At 53.2% G+C, this 16,647-nt stretch overlaps 8 protein-coding genes across 8 annotated transcripts; 6 read left to right on the plus strand and 2 right to left on the minus strand.

Moving 5' to 3' along the window:
- Nucleotides 1–263: 263 nt before the first annotated feature.
- On the plus strand, nt 264–1,502 carry A1O5_02134 (uncharacterized protein; the record flags this gene model as incomplete). Its single annotated transcript, XM_007742750.1, has 1 exon — nt 264–1,502. The coding sequence occupies one exon, from the start codon at nt 264–266 to the stop codon at nt 1,500–1,502; it is 1,239 nt and encodes a 412-aa protein (XP_007740940.1).
- Nucleotides 1,503–1,846: 344 nt separating this feature from the next.
- On the plus strand, nt 1,847–3,568 carry A1O5_02135 (protein arginine N-methyltransferase 3; the record flags this gene model as incomplete). The annotated part of the gene is made up of 2 exons (XM_007742751.1): nt 1,847–2,081; nt 2,142–3,568. 2 exons carry the CDS (start codon nt 1,847–1,849, stop codon nt 3,566–3,568), a joined length of 1,662 nt encoding a protein of 553 aa, XP_007740941.1.
- A 777-nt stretch (nt 3,569–4,345) lies between these two features.
- On the plus strand, nt 4,346–5,407 carry A1O5_02136 (uncharacterized protein; the record flags this gene model as incomplete). Its single annotated transcript, XM_007742752.1, has 1 exon — nt 4,346–5,407. The coding sequence occupies one exon, from the start codon at nt 4,346–4,348 to the stop codon at nt 5,405–5,407; it is 1,062 nt and encodes a 353-aa protein (XP_007740942.1).
- A 792-nt stretch (nt 5,408–6,199) lies between these two features.
- Nucleotides 6,200–6,928, plus strand: A1O5_02137 (uncharacterized protein; the record flags this gene model as incomplete). The annotated part of the gene is made up of 1 exon (XM_007742753.1): nt 6,200–6,928. One exon carries the CDS (start codon nt 6,200–6,202, stop codon nt 6,926–6,928), a length of 729 nt encoding a protein of 242 aa, XP_007740943.1.
- A 1,134-nt stretch (nt 6,929–8,062) lies between these two features.
- A1O5_02138 (uncharacterized protein) lies at nt 8,063–8,321 on the plus strand (the record flags this gene model as incomplete). Its single annotated transcript, XM_007742754.1, has 2 exons — nt 8,063–8,232; nt 8,294–8,321. The coding sequence occupies 2 exons, from the start codon at nt 8,063–8,065 to the stop codon at nt 8,319–8,321; spliced, it is 198 nt and encodes a 65-aa protein (XP_007740944.1).
- Nucleotides 8,322–9,538: 1,217 nt separating this feature from the next.
- A1O5_02139 (uncharacterized protein) lies at nt 9,539–11,649 on the plus strand (the record flags this gene model as incomplete). Its single annotated transcript, XM_007742755.1, has 5 exons — nt 9,539–9,667; nt 9,770–10,346; nt 10,407–10,858; nt 10,950–11,257; nt 11,478–11,649. The coding sequence occupies 5 exons, from the start codon at nt 9,539–9,541 to the stop codon at nt 11,647–11,649; spliced, it is 1,638 nt and encodes a 545-aa protein (XP_007740945.1).
- Nucleotides 11,650–12,381: 732 nt separating this feature from the next.
- Nucleotides 12,382–14,226, minus strand: A1O5_02140 (uncharacterized protein; the record flags this gene model as incomplete). Its single annotated transcript, XM_007742756.1, has 1 exon — nt 12,382–14,226. The coding sequence occupies one exon, from the start codon at nt 14,224–14,226 to the stop codon at nt 12,382–12,384; it is 1,845 nt and encodes a 614-aa protein (XP_007740946.1).
- Nucleotides 14,227–15,441: 1,215 nt separating this feature from the next.
- A1O5_02141 (uncharacterized protein) lies at nt 15,442–16,509 on the minus strand (the record flags this gene model as incomplete). The annotated part of the gene is made up of 1 exon (XM_007742757.1): nt 15,442–16,509. One exon carries the CDS (start codon nt 16,507–16,509, stop codon nt 15,442–15,444), a length of 1,068 nt encoding a protein of 355 aa, XP_007740947.1.
- Nucleotides 16,510–16,647: the final 138 nt, after the last annotated feature.

Here is a 16,647-nt window from a genome sequence, read left to right on the forward strand (position 1 = left end):
ATGTTACTCGTACTGTCGGTCGCTGAAACCGGCAACGGGGGGCCTGAACGACAGGCATACCTGTCACGCACATGGCCTCAAAAGGTATATGAAGCCTTCGAGGCAGTTTTCGACAGTCGTCCTTTTCGCCGTCCCTGGTCACAGCCATTGAACCATTTTTTCCCTAAGGAAAGCTATCAACGAAAACAGATCTCAGCTGTCAAGGAAATCAGACGTTGAGACAACTAAAATTCTCGACGACGACAACAATAACAACGCTCAAAATGCCGACCGACGAGGTGGCTATTATCGGCGCTGGCCTGTCGGGACTCACATTAGCCCTGGCGCTGCATAAGCAAGGCATCAAGTCCACTGTATATGAATCGAGACCTGCGCCTCTCAACATCGGTGGAGCCGTCATGCTATCGCCCAACGCCCTCAAAGTCCTGGATGCCTTGGATGTGTATCAGGATGTCCGCGGACGGGGCTACAACTTTGAACTTCTCAAGGTCGTCAAAGTCGACGGGGAACTCATCGAGACCTATGAGTTTGGCGGCAAGGAGAAATATGGGTACCAAGCGAACCGATGCTATCGCTACGAGCTCATCGACGTCATCTTGTCCAAGATCCATTCGTTGGGGGTCTCAGTGGTGTTCGGTCGAAAGTACGTCCGCGTCGTCGACGAGACCGAGGATCATGTCGTGTGGGAATCGAGCGACGGCACTCAATCCATGGCGTCCTTCCTCGTCGGAGCTGACGGGATCCATTCATCCGTCAGAAAATACCTCTACCCAGACGTCGAACCAAAGTTTATTGAGATGGCAGGCATTACTTCGGCTGTTCCGGCATCTCAAGTCACTTACCCATACGGAAAGATTGACCAGCCTCTCACTATTACGGCTGAGGGTAAGGGAGCGTTTGTCATCGCTCCTCAGAAACCCGACGCGTCCGAAATGTTCTTCGGAAAGCAGAAGCACATTGAGGAGGAGCTCAGCCGAGAGGGATGGGACAAGTTCCTCGCGGACAAAGAGGGTCTGGTCAAGTTCCTGCAGCAGGATGCCGAAGCCTTTGGCGAAGTCGCCGTCACCGCCACAGCAAAGATTCCGCATGACAAAATCAACGTCTGGCCGTTCTATGTCATCCCGCATTTAGACAGGTGGGCTTCCCAGAAGCGCAGAGTCGTGATCCTAGGCGATGCTGCCCATGCTATCCCGCCTAGTGCAGGTCAGGGAATCAATCAAGCGTTTGAGGACGTGTACATGTTCTCCCTTCTCCTCGCAGCGTCCAAGACAGGGGCCGTCAATTTCGAAGACGCTTTGACCTTCTGGCAGGGTTATCGCCAAGACAGGGTCAATAAGATCTTGGAGTTGAACAAGCAAATTGACCTGAGGAGGATGCCCAAGGGCACACGACCTTCTGATCTAGCGGGTGAGGTTGTGCAGAAGGAGTTCGACTTGCAGTGGCTCTACGAACCTGACTTTAAGGTGGAAGTGGAAAACTGGATCCGTAGCACCAGGTCTTAGAGATGGAGGGGGCAGCCAGCGCGATGTGGATAGACAACCCGATCTGAGCTTCTTTGCAAGTACTAGGTAACTGCGAGGACTCACCGTTGGAGGGTGAACAGCGCAAGGTTGCTCGCAATCGCAATTGTTTCAAATGACACACAAACCTCTCCTTCGGCTTGGCGTCTTTTGAAATTTCATTCAGGCGTCTCAAGGTGTCTGGGTCGTTTCCCACCTCCCTCGACTTCTTAAACTTGGCTGAGCCTCCATCTGTGAGAGTGAAGTCGCCTCGGAGTAGGACAGCCCGGAGGCCCCGATCTGACAAGAGATTGTTGATGCGAGCACTCAATCATCGCTAGACAGCTATGGCCGCCTTGACAGAGCCTCATGCTCACTCGGATGGCGCGAGTGACTCGTCTTCCCTGTCGGATCCTCTCGATACAACCAATGATGAAGGCTGGGAAGACGTCGAGCCAGACGATGAGCCTATCACCATCGTCTCTTTACTCGATGACAGCACGTTTCGCGACCCTCAGAGCATGCTTGCTTATTGTCGAGACACCCATAGCCTCGACCTCTGGAAACTAAGGCAAGATTTCGGTGAATATTGAATATATTTCATGTAGAACAGGATTATGCTGACGGCCGCGCTCTGACTAGGTCTTGATTATCTCGGGCTGGTCCGACTAGTCAATTACATCCGATCGGAGGTCAAGACCGGCAATTTGCAGCCTGATGTCTCCTCCAAGGCACTGTTCGATGACGAAAAGTATCTCAAGCCTGTCTTGGAGGATGATGCGCTGCTGTATAGTCTAGAAGATGTTTTCGAAGAAAACGACAGCCCAGCTTCTGTTCCAGAAGTCGAGAGACAGGAAAACGTCCTAGAGCAACTTGTGACTCTGCGGATTCACGGCTTCGCCGATCAAACGGCGGTGCAAGATGCCATACTAGATCGCCTTGAGCAGTCAGAACCTGCACGGGAGGCGAGCACCTCTGTCCAGGGTGCAGCATCACAAGTCAGAACGCAAGTCGATAACAATGCTGAGGAATTTGACAAGGATTATTTTCGTTCCTACTCGTACAATGCAATCCACGAATCAATGATCAAGGATCGCGTACGCACCGACGCCTACCGTGACTTCATCTACGATCACAAACATCTCTTCAAAGATAAAGTCGTCTTGGACGTTGGCTGTGGCACCGGCATATTGTCCATGTTCTGTGCAAAAGCCGGTGCGCGGCTGGTCATTGCCGTTGACAACTCGGGCATCATCCAAAAGGCTCGAGAGAATGTGTTCAATAACGGTCTGCAGGACGTTGTCAAGTGCGTCAAGGGCAAAATTGAGGAGGTCACACTCCCAGTTCCCAAGGTAGACGTTATTGTAAGTGAGTGGATGGGCTACTGTCTCCTGTATGAGTCCATGCTCGACTCGGTGATCTACGCGCGCGACCAATATCTCGCCCCGGATGGCTTAATGGTGCCTTCGCACGCGACACTGCGAATCGCCCCTCTTGCAGACTCGGACTTGAAGGCCTCACACATTGACTTCTGGCGCGACGTATACGGCTTCGACATGACCGCCATGCTGGAGAAGGCGCATGAAGAAGTCCTCATACGGCTAGCGGACGACAAGGAACTGGCTGGCGAGAGCGTCGCGTTCCTCGAACTTGACCTGCATCAGACCCGGGTGGACGACTTGACGTTCACCAAACCATTCGAGACAACGTGGCAGGAGGGATTCAAGATCCTGGAAGGATTCGTCATCTGGTTCGACATCTTCTTCAACACGTCGCGGGCTCATGGAATCGTCACGACCGGTATGACAGCCGCCGAAGCCAAGGAGAAGAAAGGCCTGATCTCATTTTCAACCGGCCCGCATTCCGAAGCGACGCATTGGCAGCAAGGGATTTTCCTGATCAAGGACCCCGTCGACGAGTTCAGCGCCGGGGACTGCGTCGCTGGCGAGGTGAGGTATCTGAAGAAGCAAGGCCAGGAGAGGTCGTTGGATATCGATGTCGCATGGGGGGCAAAAGCCAGTGTTGGTGGAAAGGAGCGGGTGAAGAAGCAAATGTGGATCTTGGACTGATACATAGCCAATATCATCCATCGATCAATGTGTCCAAGTTCGGCATTGATGTCTATCCTGTACACACAGTGATGGTTGTGCGGCGCTTTCTTCGGTCGTTTCGGCGTTATTTGCCTGAGAGATGCAGATGCAGATGCAGGAACAGCTTCTCGCCTCGGCGTTTATGTGATGGATGCAAGTTATCGCCATCTATCACAACACATCCATCAGCTATCGCCTGCCCTGTGACTGGCTCGACGAAGCCGTGACTCGGAACCTTTCTGGACCAAAACGTCAACCACCTCGCGGCACATGCCCGATGCGGAGCAGCCCACATGCCACAGCGCACTGAGATTGGTGACGGCCTATGCGCCTACACAGGCAGACAGCAAGCCGGCAAGTCGGTACCAACGTATTTATTGCGTTTCCTTCCCTTCCTTCCGCATCTGTGATAGTGTACAAGTATGTCCAGCCCTTTAGGCTTCAACGCAATTGATTCATTGGAATCAAACCACGTTCAATCGCCTTTTCATTTTCATTTTTTGACTGGACTTCATGAAAGATATCTGCGCCTCTGTCCGCCATGGCATGTTGAAGAGCAGTGCTCCTTGTACCGGCCTCACTGGATAGAAAACGTTTCAACCCCCTCACGAGAACACATCAAACGAAAAAAAAAAGCCGGCTTGAATCCATACTCTATTGAGCCGACGACCAACAAAAGAGCTCTTCTCCATCACGCTCACGCACTCGCTCTCTTTTCTCTCTCACATACAGACATATCTGCGATCGTTCGCGAGCATGTCCGATAATCCCCAAGCAATCACTGGCGGGGCCACGTACCCGTACCAGATCTACAAACCAGAGCTGGAACAGGTGCCGGCACAGATCGCGACGCTCCTGGCCGAATACGCGGGCATCCCACTGGAGGTGCAGAAGGAGCACATCAAGACGGTGCGCGACCGGGCGTTCAAGTCGCACCCGTACCCGTGCCTGGGGCGGTGGCGGTTCCTTGAGCTCGACCTGTCCAGCCACCCGTTGTACCATAGCCACATCCTGCCAATGCTAGCGGCATCCAAGGAGGAAAAAGCGCCCGAGCCCGACGAGGCCTCCGAGGTGGTGGGCAAAAACGAAACCCCGGGTTGGATCTTCCTGGACCTGGGCTGCTGCCTGGGGCAGGACATCCGCAAGCTGATCTTCGACGGTGGGGACGCCCGGCGCATCTACGGCGCGGACCTGCGCCCGGAATTCATCGACATCGGATACGCGCTGTTCCGGGACGAGGACAAGTTCCCGCGCGCCGAACACTTCGTCGCCCCGGCTGACGTATTCGATTTCTCTCCCGACAGCGAGCTGAGCAAGAAGTGCGACGGCCGCGTCGGCATCTTGCACGCCACATCCGTCTTTCACCTCTTCAGCTGGGACGAGCAGGTCGTCATGGCCCGCCGGTGCCTGCAGCTGATGACCGCCACGAACGGGCGCGTGCTGATCTGCGGATGCCAGGTGGGCAACGAGAACCCCGGCGAGTTCCCCCGGCTCAGGGGCGGGAGCACGCGGTACAGACACAACGAGGCGAGTTGGAAGAAGATGTGGGATCAGGTCGTCCGCCAAGAACCGACCAGGAGCAAAGTTCGTGCTGTCGAGGTCGAGGCGGTCATGTTGGGCAGGAACATCAACGAACGCGTCGGGGAGGAGTTGGAAGTTCCGCAGCACCAGCGCGAGGCTCAAGCGCAAGATCAGAACGCATTAAGCAGCAAGACGGAGGGAGACGAGGGAGACAATGACGATGAGCGGAAGCACATTGGTAGGTTTGAAAAAGGCTTCAGGTGGATGAAGTATTGGGTCTGGATTGATTTCGCTTAGAATCAAGGCCACGATTCGCAATGTTTGCTCAACGTTGCTTTCCCTTTGAGCTGATAAGCGCCAGGTGGATTTTGTCTTCTCTCTTCTCGTCACAGAGCCTTGATGGCGTGGTGTGTATCTCTCACATGTTGACGGTGAAACTTTCGACTCGAGGACACGATTATTCGTTCTGTGAAACAAGGACTCAAGGAGAGCACATCTTCACCGAGACCTGGGTGATGTCCAATGTGCAGAACGTACTCGCATGAGAACAAAGTAACGAGATAATTAATAACTCACCTGACATGTAACTTCACACTAATTCTTTGAAGCTACTGCACGCTTGGTCTGCTTGATTCTTGGTGCGGTACGTGGAGAGGGGTAGGGAAGGCCACCCGCTGATGCACTGATGTGCTGGCACTGCACGTGAAATCCCAGTGAAGCAAGCCCCAGGGTTTAGCGAGAAGCTTATCTCTTGGGGCCCTCTCAGTGACAAATACGGGTGAGCCATTCACATATCCCCGGTGCAGCTAGGTGAAGGGGGCACGGGTCGATCAAAGTGACTGAAGGAATTGTACCGAATACCTCCCGGGCTCGGCAAGTAAAGTGGAATGTGACAAATCCTCCGATGCATACAAGAAGCTGGTGTTTCTCTCGGAGTGGAGGAGATCACCCGTCTGAGACATTCGTGAACTGTTTTCTGAATCAGTGGATCATTATACCCAGTACAACGCTCGTAAAAAGAAGAGCTCAATGTCATCAACTCCCTCCCCCGTCGAGTCAACGTCGACCTCGGCAACGTCGACCTCGGCAATGTCGACAAGTCCAGTTCCAGGGTTATTATGGGTAACTGCAAGCATCATGAGAAAAGACCTGCCCACCTCGCTGATCGAGGAGTGGTATGAGGAGCACATAGTTGATGTCCTGGATTGTCCTGGTAACGGTGGCCTTTTTCTCCGATACAAAAACACGGATCCGGCCGCCGACCCATACGCCGACCCGAAATTCGCAGAGCGCGTCACGCCGTCAGCATCTGAGAAGAGTATAGTTGAGACACGATGGCCCAACCTCGCTTTGGTGAAGCTGAGCGACGTAGCTTGGGTGGCCAGCAAAGAATTCAACGACATGCCCAGACATTCCAAGCTGTTGCCTCCCGAGCCAGACGGGTCGATTGGGAATGCATTCAGCTGCTGGTATGGCGCTTTACGGAGTTACGAAACAGTGGGCAAGATCGATGATAGCACTGGAAGCACGAGCCGACCCAGGTACATCCTCAGTGTGCAGACAAGGGCTGCCGACGAATCCATCTGGAAGGCTCTTGATGATAAGTACACCACTCTGCCAGGTTTTCGAGGCTCGGTGAGATATCGGATTGTGAAAGGGTTGTTGGAATTCGAGGAACCTGGGACATTGCCAGCCGGAATGGTGCTGTATGAATTCGATGGGGAAGCACGTCCGTCAGTGCTCGTGGATGACCAGCATCTCAAGGCCGACGTTTGGGAGTTAATCAAGGAGGTGGGAGATCTGTCGCTTCGACTGTGAAGAAGCTCGAGTCAGCGAAGTCGATGTTGGTTTTGAGTGAGAGGGAGAAGGTGAAGCAGCGTTGAGCTCAGGTGGTTGTTTGTTTGAACAGCCCTTCTTATCTGCTTGTAGCGAGGGCCTTCCTCTTCCATTTGGCTGCGAGTGAGGCAGGACTTGAACACGCGCGGGCAGAGACTGAAGCTTGAATCGAGAAAGATCGGTGGATGGATGGGCAGGGTGAGTTGGTGATTGATCTGGGCAGCCAACAGTGGGTGGCAGCGGGCAACAGCGGGCAGCCTCCGGTGGGGCAATTGACCAGCTGCGCTACTGCGGGCCAAGCTAAACTGCGTGGCCCAAATGCCTACGAGTACTCAGCTCGTCAGTATATTGTACCATTAGCTAACTGTCTCTGCTCCATTCTTAAATAATACCTGGAACTTCGATTCGCTATTCATCCCTTGCGCCCTTGACCTGTGGGTTTCTAGAATCTGCCATCGGTCAATCCCAGCTGGGAGGGTTCTGTCAGCCCGGAAGCCATTCCTTAGACCACGCAAGTCCCAACTCAAACAGCTCTTTTAATGACAGAGGTAACTGCGGGACGAGAATGCATGTCAGACCTGATTGTGTTGGCAATCGAATTTTGTGATTTTGTCTGTCCATTGCAAGGCCATTTCCGTGAACTGGCAAACCTGCGTGTCTGCAGTTGGCGCGGTCCAGGGCACCTGTTTTGGCCGCCTTGATCTTGAGATCGAATGAAGATAGGGTATTCTGTCATCAACATATCGCGGATCAAGCTCGCTCGATCTTGGACCATACCGGATCGATTGGAGCATGAGGGCCTTGAATACATCGAGGAACTTCTAGCGTGACAAAAGACGGCAACGTCATGCAGATCCTTGACCGATTTCGAATGGAGATTTTAGCCGGGAGGGCTTCAGCCTCGCTTCGGCACAATTCTCTACAAGTATTACTAAGGATGTGAGGCTGCAGCCCTTGGCTTTGATAAAAGCAACTCAGCGAGCCTCTGCATGCCCTCAGCGAAACGTGCAGTCAGTCATCCTTTGCGCCTGTCTCTTGCTAGAGTTCCGCCCTTTTCTGTCGCCGCTGTTCCTTCCTCATTGCAATTGAACAGGAGCTGACTGTGTTTGTCACAGAATGAACGAGGAGGGCCACCCGAACCTGAAGTTTGACGTGGATCCACTCGAGCCCGACCACTCTCTTCCGCCATCACAGAGAGCACTATATGCGAAGCAACAGCGCGATGCCAAAGGCGAGACGCCATCTGGGATTACAGCTGCATCCCAAACAGGGCGCAAAAGCCCCATGTAAGCGACCAAGTCCCTTGGACATCCTGTGTGGCAGCAGGGCGCTGATTTGAGTGACCAGTGTCGAGAAGGTCCAGAGATTTGGGTGAAGAGGCAGAAACAATTGGTCATATGTGTGAGTGAATGTGGGTCGGTGCCAGATCTTCTGGACACAAGGCTATTTATATAGCTCAGCCCGGCGATCTGTGTGTCTGAAGATGCAAGCGCAGGACATCGGCGTCGGGTATCCAGGATCTGTGATCGGATGGGGAAGATGCATGGACGAACGAAGGGGTGGGGCGATGGTGGTGGCGGCGGTGGTAGGAAAGTACGGGGTATGTATGCAATGTGCTATGCCATTCGCTGGCGCTGTTTCTTCCTGGGGGGGTTCAAGGAAATCTATAACGAGGTACAAGGGTACAAGTACAGTCTTTGACACTATTCTTCCAACATGGTAACAACTGATATTCTTTTTGAACGAAGTGCCAAGTGCTCTGCACTGGGACACCATGGATCCCAGGGCGAAAAAGAAAGACAGCTCTAGGCTTTTGGTAGAGCAGTTCTGGTAGGTGCATGTTTTGAGATGACTCGACATCACTGCCAGCCGGATAGCTATGTAGGTACATATGTGTATCAGAAGGGACAGAGCACATGACCGGCCATTTCCCGCACAAGGACTGAATCGTCAACTCGATATCGCGGAGAATCAGGCTGAAGTCGCCTGGTGAGCCACCGAAGCCACTTCCCCTCATCTCGCTTGAAACGGCAAGGCTGGCTGGGCGGCCAGTCCTCTCTTGACCTCTCTCCCAGCTCTCCTCATTCCTCTCTTTTTCCCTCTCCATCTTTTCTCCCCGCTCCTCGCCCCTCGCTCCTCCGCCGCTATGTACCGCACACCCAACACTGCACATCGCAACCTAGGTAGTTCCACGTGGGCCACCGAGAAGATGGGGCCTGCACTGCCTGAAGATACCCCTCGACGCCCAAGTGGACACAGCCCCACGTCCGGACCAGCAAACAAGTCCATTCTCCCAAAACCACCATAGCCCTCTACCCTCTCGATCCTCTCGCAGCCAGTGGGACGCAAGCCGGATGAGGAGTTGCTTTCGCACAAATGCCGAGAACTGAGAATTCTTGCGGTGCGGGCTGCTGCCGATATGGATTATGGATTAACATGGACTTTGCAGCTCCGAACAATTCAAGCTTTTGGTACGAATCCCTCTGGCGATCGCAATAAATCCCGGCTCTCTTCCACAGTCGCTTTGATATTGCTTTCATAAAGAGGTGGTCTGAGACTTCTGTGCAATTTCGTCCGAGCCAGCAATCAATCATGGGTGTAATGCTTCATCTCCAACATGCAGCCCCTGGCGCCAGCCAAATCGCCATTGGCCTGGCGCTTGTCGGTCTGCTGGCTCTCATCGCCGACTATGCGCGGATGCTCCTTCTGCGGAGGAAGATGGTAAGAAGAACATAAGCACTCTGCTATGCTTTGCTCCCGATCATTACAGAACCCAGAGAAGCGAGCGGTACTTGTTTTCGCTGACAATTCCCCTCCAAACAGCCTCCGGGTCCGTTCCCTTGGCCGATCGTGGGCAACACATTCCAGCTACCAGACACCAAGCCGTGGATTTATTTCGAGGCACTCGCCAAAAAATACAAGACTCCCGTCATCACATACTGGATCGGCCGGAGCCCCACAGTATGGATCTGCGATGCCTGGGCGGCTTCCGAGATGCTAGACAAGCGAGCGGGCATCTACTCATCTCGACCTCGTATGGTTGTCTTCGGTGAGCTGTCAATGGGCCAGTCGAACATCGTCTCCATGTTCTACGGTGATCGATGGCGACTACACCGAAAATTGACCCATATGGGCGTCGGTCTCCAGCACGTTCGCAGTTACAGCGGGTTCCAGAACAACGAGAGCAAAGTCGTGGCCTTGGATCTAGTCCGAGATCCCGCCGACTATGTGATGCATTTCGAGCGGTACGCCGCGTCGGTGGTTAGTATCATTGGCTTTAATCGTCGCATTAAGAGCAAGGAGGATCCCATCATCACCGAAGTCATTGCTGTCATGCAGAGAGCTGCAGAATTGAACGTGCCCGGCAAGACCTTTCCCATGTTAATGGAGACATTCCCGTGTAAGTTGAATTGGCCTCTAGTGCATCGAATAAGAACGGGAATCTGATCACGAGCGGCAGGGCTTTCGAAATTTCCCAACTGGATGGCACCTTGGAAGTGCGGGCTCGGCGCGGGAAAGGGGCGTGGTCGCTCATTCTATTACGCCCTTGCCGAGGAAGCAGTCCGCAAGAATAATGGCGATACCTGTTACGCTAAGAAGATCTTCGACGAGGCGCCCAAGTATAATCTATCTAATATGGAAATCGCCTCCCTCAACGGAAATCTCTTCGGGGCCGGAAGCGATACCTCAAGTTCCACCCTCATCACGTTTGTGCTGGCCTGTTGTGCCTTCCCTGAGGTCCTCCCTAAGGCGTGGGAGGAACTTGACCGCGTGGTTGGATCGTACCGCAGCCCCAGCTTGGACGACGACTTGCCCTACATCCGGGCATTTGTGAAGGAAGTCTTTAGATGGCGATCTGTCGCGATAATCGGGGGTCAGCCGCATGCCCCGATCCAAGACGACTATTACAGGGTAAGTAAGGCTAGTTGGTCGTAGGAGGGGAACACAACTGCTCCATGATACACACGAGAACTCCTACTGACACTTTGGTGGTGGTGGACAGGACTGGTACATCCCCAAGAACACTTGGGTCCAGGGCAACGTGTGGGCGATCCATCGCAACGAGAACGACTTTCCTGAGCCCGATCGCTTCTGTCCTGAACGGTTTTTCGAGGGACACCCGCTTCACCGCCCGTTTCCGAACGAGAAAGGCTACATGACCTTTGGCTGGGGCCGACGTGTCTGCAGCGGCCAGGGCCTAGCTGAACAGGGCACGTTCCTGTCCGTGGCCAGAATACTTTGGGGATTCAACATCCAGAAAGCCCTGGATAAGAACGGCAACGAGATCCCCGTGGATATTTTTGCATACACGTAAGTTCCGCATGGGGGGTACACATGAATTTTACCACGCGCCGCCTGTTCCTCCTGTTCTCCCTTGTTCAGACTTCTACTGCCGCTGAGTGGCTGAACGAGAGAAAGGAAGGAGATAGGAGTCCTCTCTCATATCTATTCCCGTCTTCACTCTTCCCTCTTCTGTTTTTCCGAGAGTGTGCGGTGTGTGTGTATGTGCGCTGACGTTTTCCCCTCGCAGAAACGGCCTCAACATGCGCCCCGAACCGTTCGAATGCCGAATCACTCCCCGGACGCCCGAGATTAGGGAGACGATTGAGCGCGAAGGCAAACAGGCCCTCGGGGAGCTGGCGCAGTATGATGGCGAAAGCCAGTATCGCATGAGCACGTTTTACCTCGATGATAAACTTTAGAATACCTAGGCCTCGAATGAGGTGGGATATGATAGGACGGGTCCGAAGGGACGGGATGGGGGCCCCCTTTGAGCGTGAAGCATAGAGTCCGAGGCGTGAAGTGACGAAGTCTTAAGGCACCACCAGCTTGAAGTGTAACCCCCAGAGTCTGGAGCTGCGAGTCCAAAGTATCAAGTCTCGAGCTAGAAAGAATGCGACAACCGAAAGAAAGGGATTAGATAAATAAATGAATAAATATGAAAGAGCCTCCCGGTTTTCTCTAAAGACTCTGCGAATATATCACATGTGACATGTCAAGAGCAAGTGAGCCTCAGAGAGCTTCAAGCATTCAATCGGTTTCCTCACGATAGGTAGGTAGGTAGATAAGGGGGATCCTGGAGCCAGAAGTACTTGGCTGTTCTTCAAACACTAACCGTACATGGCTCCATCATGGATCTAGATGGCGTGTTTTTCATCATAGATCGACAGACAAACGCACAGGCTCATACCAATGTTGCGCTACGTCGCCTTTGCTCTCGCCCTCAGCACAGTGCATATCTCCTCGAGCCCGAGCCCCGTGAGTCCAGTCCAGGTCCAAGTCAGCGCGACGCCTTGTGAAGTACAGACAATGACGATTCATCGTTGATAATTTCCTTACCATTCGACGAGTCATCCCAATACCACCGCCGGCCGACGACAAAGCCACCTACCTATCCACCTCACTAATCTCCTCCTCTTCCTTGTCTTCCTTCGTCAAGCATGATTCAGGATAACACACCACCTCGACCATGGTATGATGTGTCGGCGCGGCGCCTTCTGGACAAGCAACTCGAGGATGAAGATGTCCATTTCCGCGTAGTACGGGTACCGGCGGAGGATTGCCGTTGCTGCTGGCCGTTGCTGTTCTGTGATTTCCAGACGCTCGCACACACGGTGAAACTCTGTGGCCGGCCACGCTGAATAGGGGATATCGCCCCTCGCTGTAAAAATGTCGTTGCCCATCGCGGCCAGGAACAAGAGCCACAAGTAGTCGCTATCCTGCGCTGGTTGGCTGTATTGTGCTAACGGCTGCGATACACCCCGAAGGACCTGCTCGATCTTTTGGCATGTCTTGCTGAAATTGTAATTGTGCGGCAAGTCCAGGAACTTGAGATTCATGAACATCATCGCACAGAGGCATGCGGCGGCCATCAATGTTTGCTTGACTTTGTTTGCTTGATCCAGCTTTGGTGATTGAGCTAGTTCAGTCGCAGTGACGTATCCTGTGGTACAATATCCAGTAACGGCACTGCTTCGTCTGTTTATCCAATGCACGACCTCTTCTTGCAATTTGGAATCATGGATCTTGCCTGCTATCATCTTTGTATTGACGATCTCGTGGGCGCCTGCCAACAGCTTCCACATCTTTTCATCCAGTGCAGCCTCGGGTACTGCGCTCTTGGCACCGGCTGTCACAGCAATGCCATGCTCATCTTCCAGCACTCGAAGAGCTTGGTCGAACAGGTGCTGTGAGCGCGTCCCGGGATCGTAACGATCCGGGGATATTTCAGGTCTCTTCAACAGTGAGATAGAGATCCAAGCGTCACTGATCAGGAGCAGCTCTTGGGCATCCAACAAAACTCCTGGTGTTGTCGACGCCATGGCCCAGAGGCCACGTAAATGAACCAGGGCCGATTCATCATCGGATACGTGAAAGTCAAGAGAAATGAGGAGGCGAATTAACGTGGTGACGCTGGGTGAGAAGCCATGTTTCGCAAGCCGATCTCGAAGGAGCGCCACGGCTTTGGTTTTATGCAACAGCTGCCGGGTCATAGACCTCTTGGCATCATGCTTCGAGAGCTCTCCGTTTACAGCATAGCCTGCGGCAAGGATGGCATGAACTTCAGCTTCATCTGCAATAATCTTGCGAAGATGGATGTGGGAACTGGAAGTGTCGGCTATTGGGGCCCTCCACACTGCGCTTGTCTTGTCTGGCCAGGCCACGAATACGAAGAACCGCTGAGCTAGTCGGATGATCTCGTGGTCTGGCGGAGTCAGAGGCACTGCAGCTGCCGAAAAGGGGTCATAATTGCCCTTCCAGAAGGTCAAAGAGGGTCTATTGATTGCCAAAGTACGCTTGCTCCATACTCCGGACCGCGCCGTTCGTTGTTGGTCAATATTTTCTTGGCTGCTCTCCTCAAATGGGTAAACAGGCTGACTATGTTCGTCGCCACGAAACCCCTCGCCCGATGAATGGTGTACAATGGCGCGATAGGCACTACCATCGTCTTGCAGTTGACCGGGGCCGGTGACTGTCCGTTCAGGTACAGAGTGATCCTCCACTGGGGCGTCAGTTGATGGACCGACCCCTGGCGTTCGCGATGTTGCTGCTGGAAGAATAGATCGCTGGGCAGCCACAGCCTTGCTGCTAGATGCATGCAGTCGCCTGAGCCTCTCCTCTTTCAACCACTTGCGATGTGTCTTGGACACATGCGAGGAAATAGTGAAACTCTCGTCTCGACTTCTACCCAGGGTCTCCGAAGTCTTGTTGATGAATAAAAGCGGGCCACTATATGGCTTCGGTGCCCCATCATCACTATTGTTGTCGTCTTTGGACATCGTCGTCTCTTCGAACCCCGTGCAAGGCTGTAGATCTTGAGGCCATCCATGTCACACAAATTGGTTGATGACACGGGCGATTTGATTCATATGGGCTCGAGACCACGCCGACCGTGCTGAAGCCTAGAGGGATCCTGATAGCATTCTGGAAGCGCTCTTGCGTCAGAGGAGATGTAATTCGGCGAGGATGGCCGCGGATGGCTGGATGGGGGATTGATCTTGTCATTGGGTTGGCGAGTTGGAAGAAGCAGTGAGAACGACGGGAAGGTTGAAGCCTTTGTTCAAAAGCGGTTTCTGCACCGGCCCTGCCACCGCCAAGAATGCGCACAAACCCAGTTCGTACTGCTCACCACGATCTCAGATGCACATTTGTAGAAGCTCGCCATGAACATGCCGAATTCTCTTTACCTTCGATGTATCATGTCCCGTCGCCAATGTCTCCCTGTTGGGTGTGCAGACTGTTTGCGGCAATTGTCTTGAGAAACCCTGCCCCCGTTCCATGAGAGACGACGAACAACACCCCGATCGGACGCCCTCGGGGGCTGGCGGACGAATCGCTCCTTTCTTCGTCCCCTCGTATTCTCCTCCTCTACCCTTCAGCCGCAGGGTTTCATCACAGCGTCATTTAGGCAAATTTCGTGGCAGGCGCACGGTGCAATTCTGGCACATCCCGTTCTAGGAAAATGCTGTCTAGCCCCTTCGGCAGCGTGCACCAACAGCACATCTTCAACAATGGTGCAATCTCGCCATTGTCAGCCGAGAGTGCAACATGTATTGGTGAGATAGGGATGCTTGCCGTTGGTAAAAGAGCGCATACAGTACAAGTGTTACAGAGTCCCTCCAGTCAACTTCAAGAGATCTGACATTGATTGAGACACCCGACCAGCGGTATGAACCTGGAATAATATGGAACGATCCACCTGGAGCACTAATAGACCCCTCGGTCGTTGCTTGGTCAGCCTGCGAGATGGCGCAAAGCTTGCATCGCACTCTGCTGGGGCCTTTCAACGGCCCAAGCGGGCGGACAGGCGCTACCACCTTTCCAACCTTCTCCATTATCAAAAGCGAGAGTTGTATCGATATTTCCGCCCCTACAGGCACGCTTCCATAGGATCCTGCGGCTTCTGTGAACACGGTCATCCCAGCATTGGTGTTTCTAGTTTTTATCCTACTGAACCCGCTAAATCAGATCAGCGCCTGTTGGCAATGCGTCCATCAATGCTCGAGTCTTGACCATCCACTCATCTTCCTTCGTGCGCTCAGAGCATTGTCGACATAATATATGACTTTCTGGACACTTTTCACTGCCAGCTCTCTTGAAAAAGTGATGGAACGCCTGAACCGTGATCTATGAAGGCGATATTCATAATCGCGCCGCAATCCGGAGGGAACCATTGGTGTATAGAAATGGCGCGCATCAAAGCTGTCCGACCGAAACGAGGCAGACCCTCTATCTGAGAGTAGGCCCACAGCTTCGCTGCCATCGTCACTATTGTCGTCGTCATCGTCATCGTCATCTTCATCGCCGGCATACGATTTCTCAAAGGATGCGACATGCTGCGTTCCTGGGGATTCCCCTGCCCCAACACTGCAAGCTGATTTACCGTTCTTGCTCTTGATCTTCGGCTTTTCCTGGCCTTGTTCAGGCGACTTTGTCCGCATCCGAGAGAAGACAACTGATATCCTCTGATGAGATTTGAGGATACAGACACCCTTTTTCTCTTCCAAGCCTTGGAGGAGCGACGTGTGCTTCTGTCCCTTGGGCGTCACTTCAGCATGTGCAGAATTGCCCGCTGTTCGCTCAGAGATAACACTTGATACCCTGTGGACTCGGGAGTTGATGTTCGCCACCACAGTCCTTCCGCGCTCCGTCGCTCTCTTGAGCAGCGACATCGGCGTCCTTTTGCCGCCAACTTTGATGTGAAAGTCCAGCTTCTCACTTTCGCGCCCATGCTCCTCTGGTTGCTCGTTTTGCGTTTGGCCCTGCAACTTTATGGCCTCTCGGATCTTCAGAACATATTCGGAAATTGCTTCAGACGAACCACTTTGAATGGTGTGGTCGTCTTGGATCTTCCCACCAGCTGCCAAAGGCGTATGCAAACATGGTTGGCAGGGGTCGTCTTCTGGCTCTGGAGATTCTTCTTGGATGCTGTCCATGCGCGACACTTTGTCTGACGCAGCTCCTTGTGCCTTGACATCTGATTTATCGCTCAATGATTGAAGGATTGGACAGGGTATTTCCAGATCTGCCGATAACGGCGACGACTGTCTGGGTGCGCTCATGGATGAAAAACTATCGAGGGGAGATTCAAACAAGTGGCTAACTTCAAATAACAACAGGGCACGAGAGAATGATGGAGAATCAACTGTACAAATTTGACAAAGTTATATGTTCAGAGGGTATAACAACAGGTTTGTTGA

The sequence above is a fragment of the Cladophialophora psammophila genome (genome assembly GCF_000585535.1).
Source record: "Cladophialophora psammophila CBS 110553 chromosome Unknown aczJe-supercont1.2, whole genome shotgun sequence".
Classification (NCBI taxonomy): domain Eukaryota; kingdom Fungi; phylum Ascomycota; class Eurotiomycetes; order Chaetothyriales; family Herpotrichiellaceae; genus Cladophialophora; species Cladophialophora psammophila.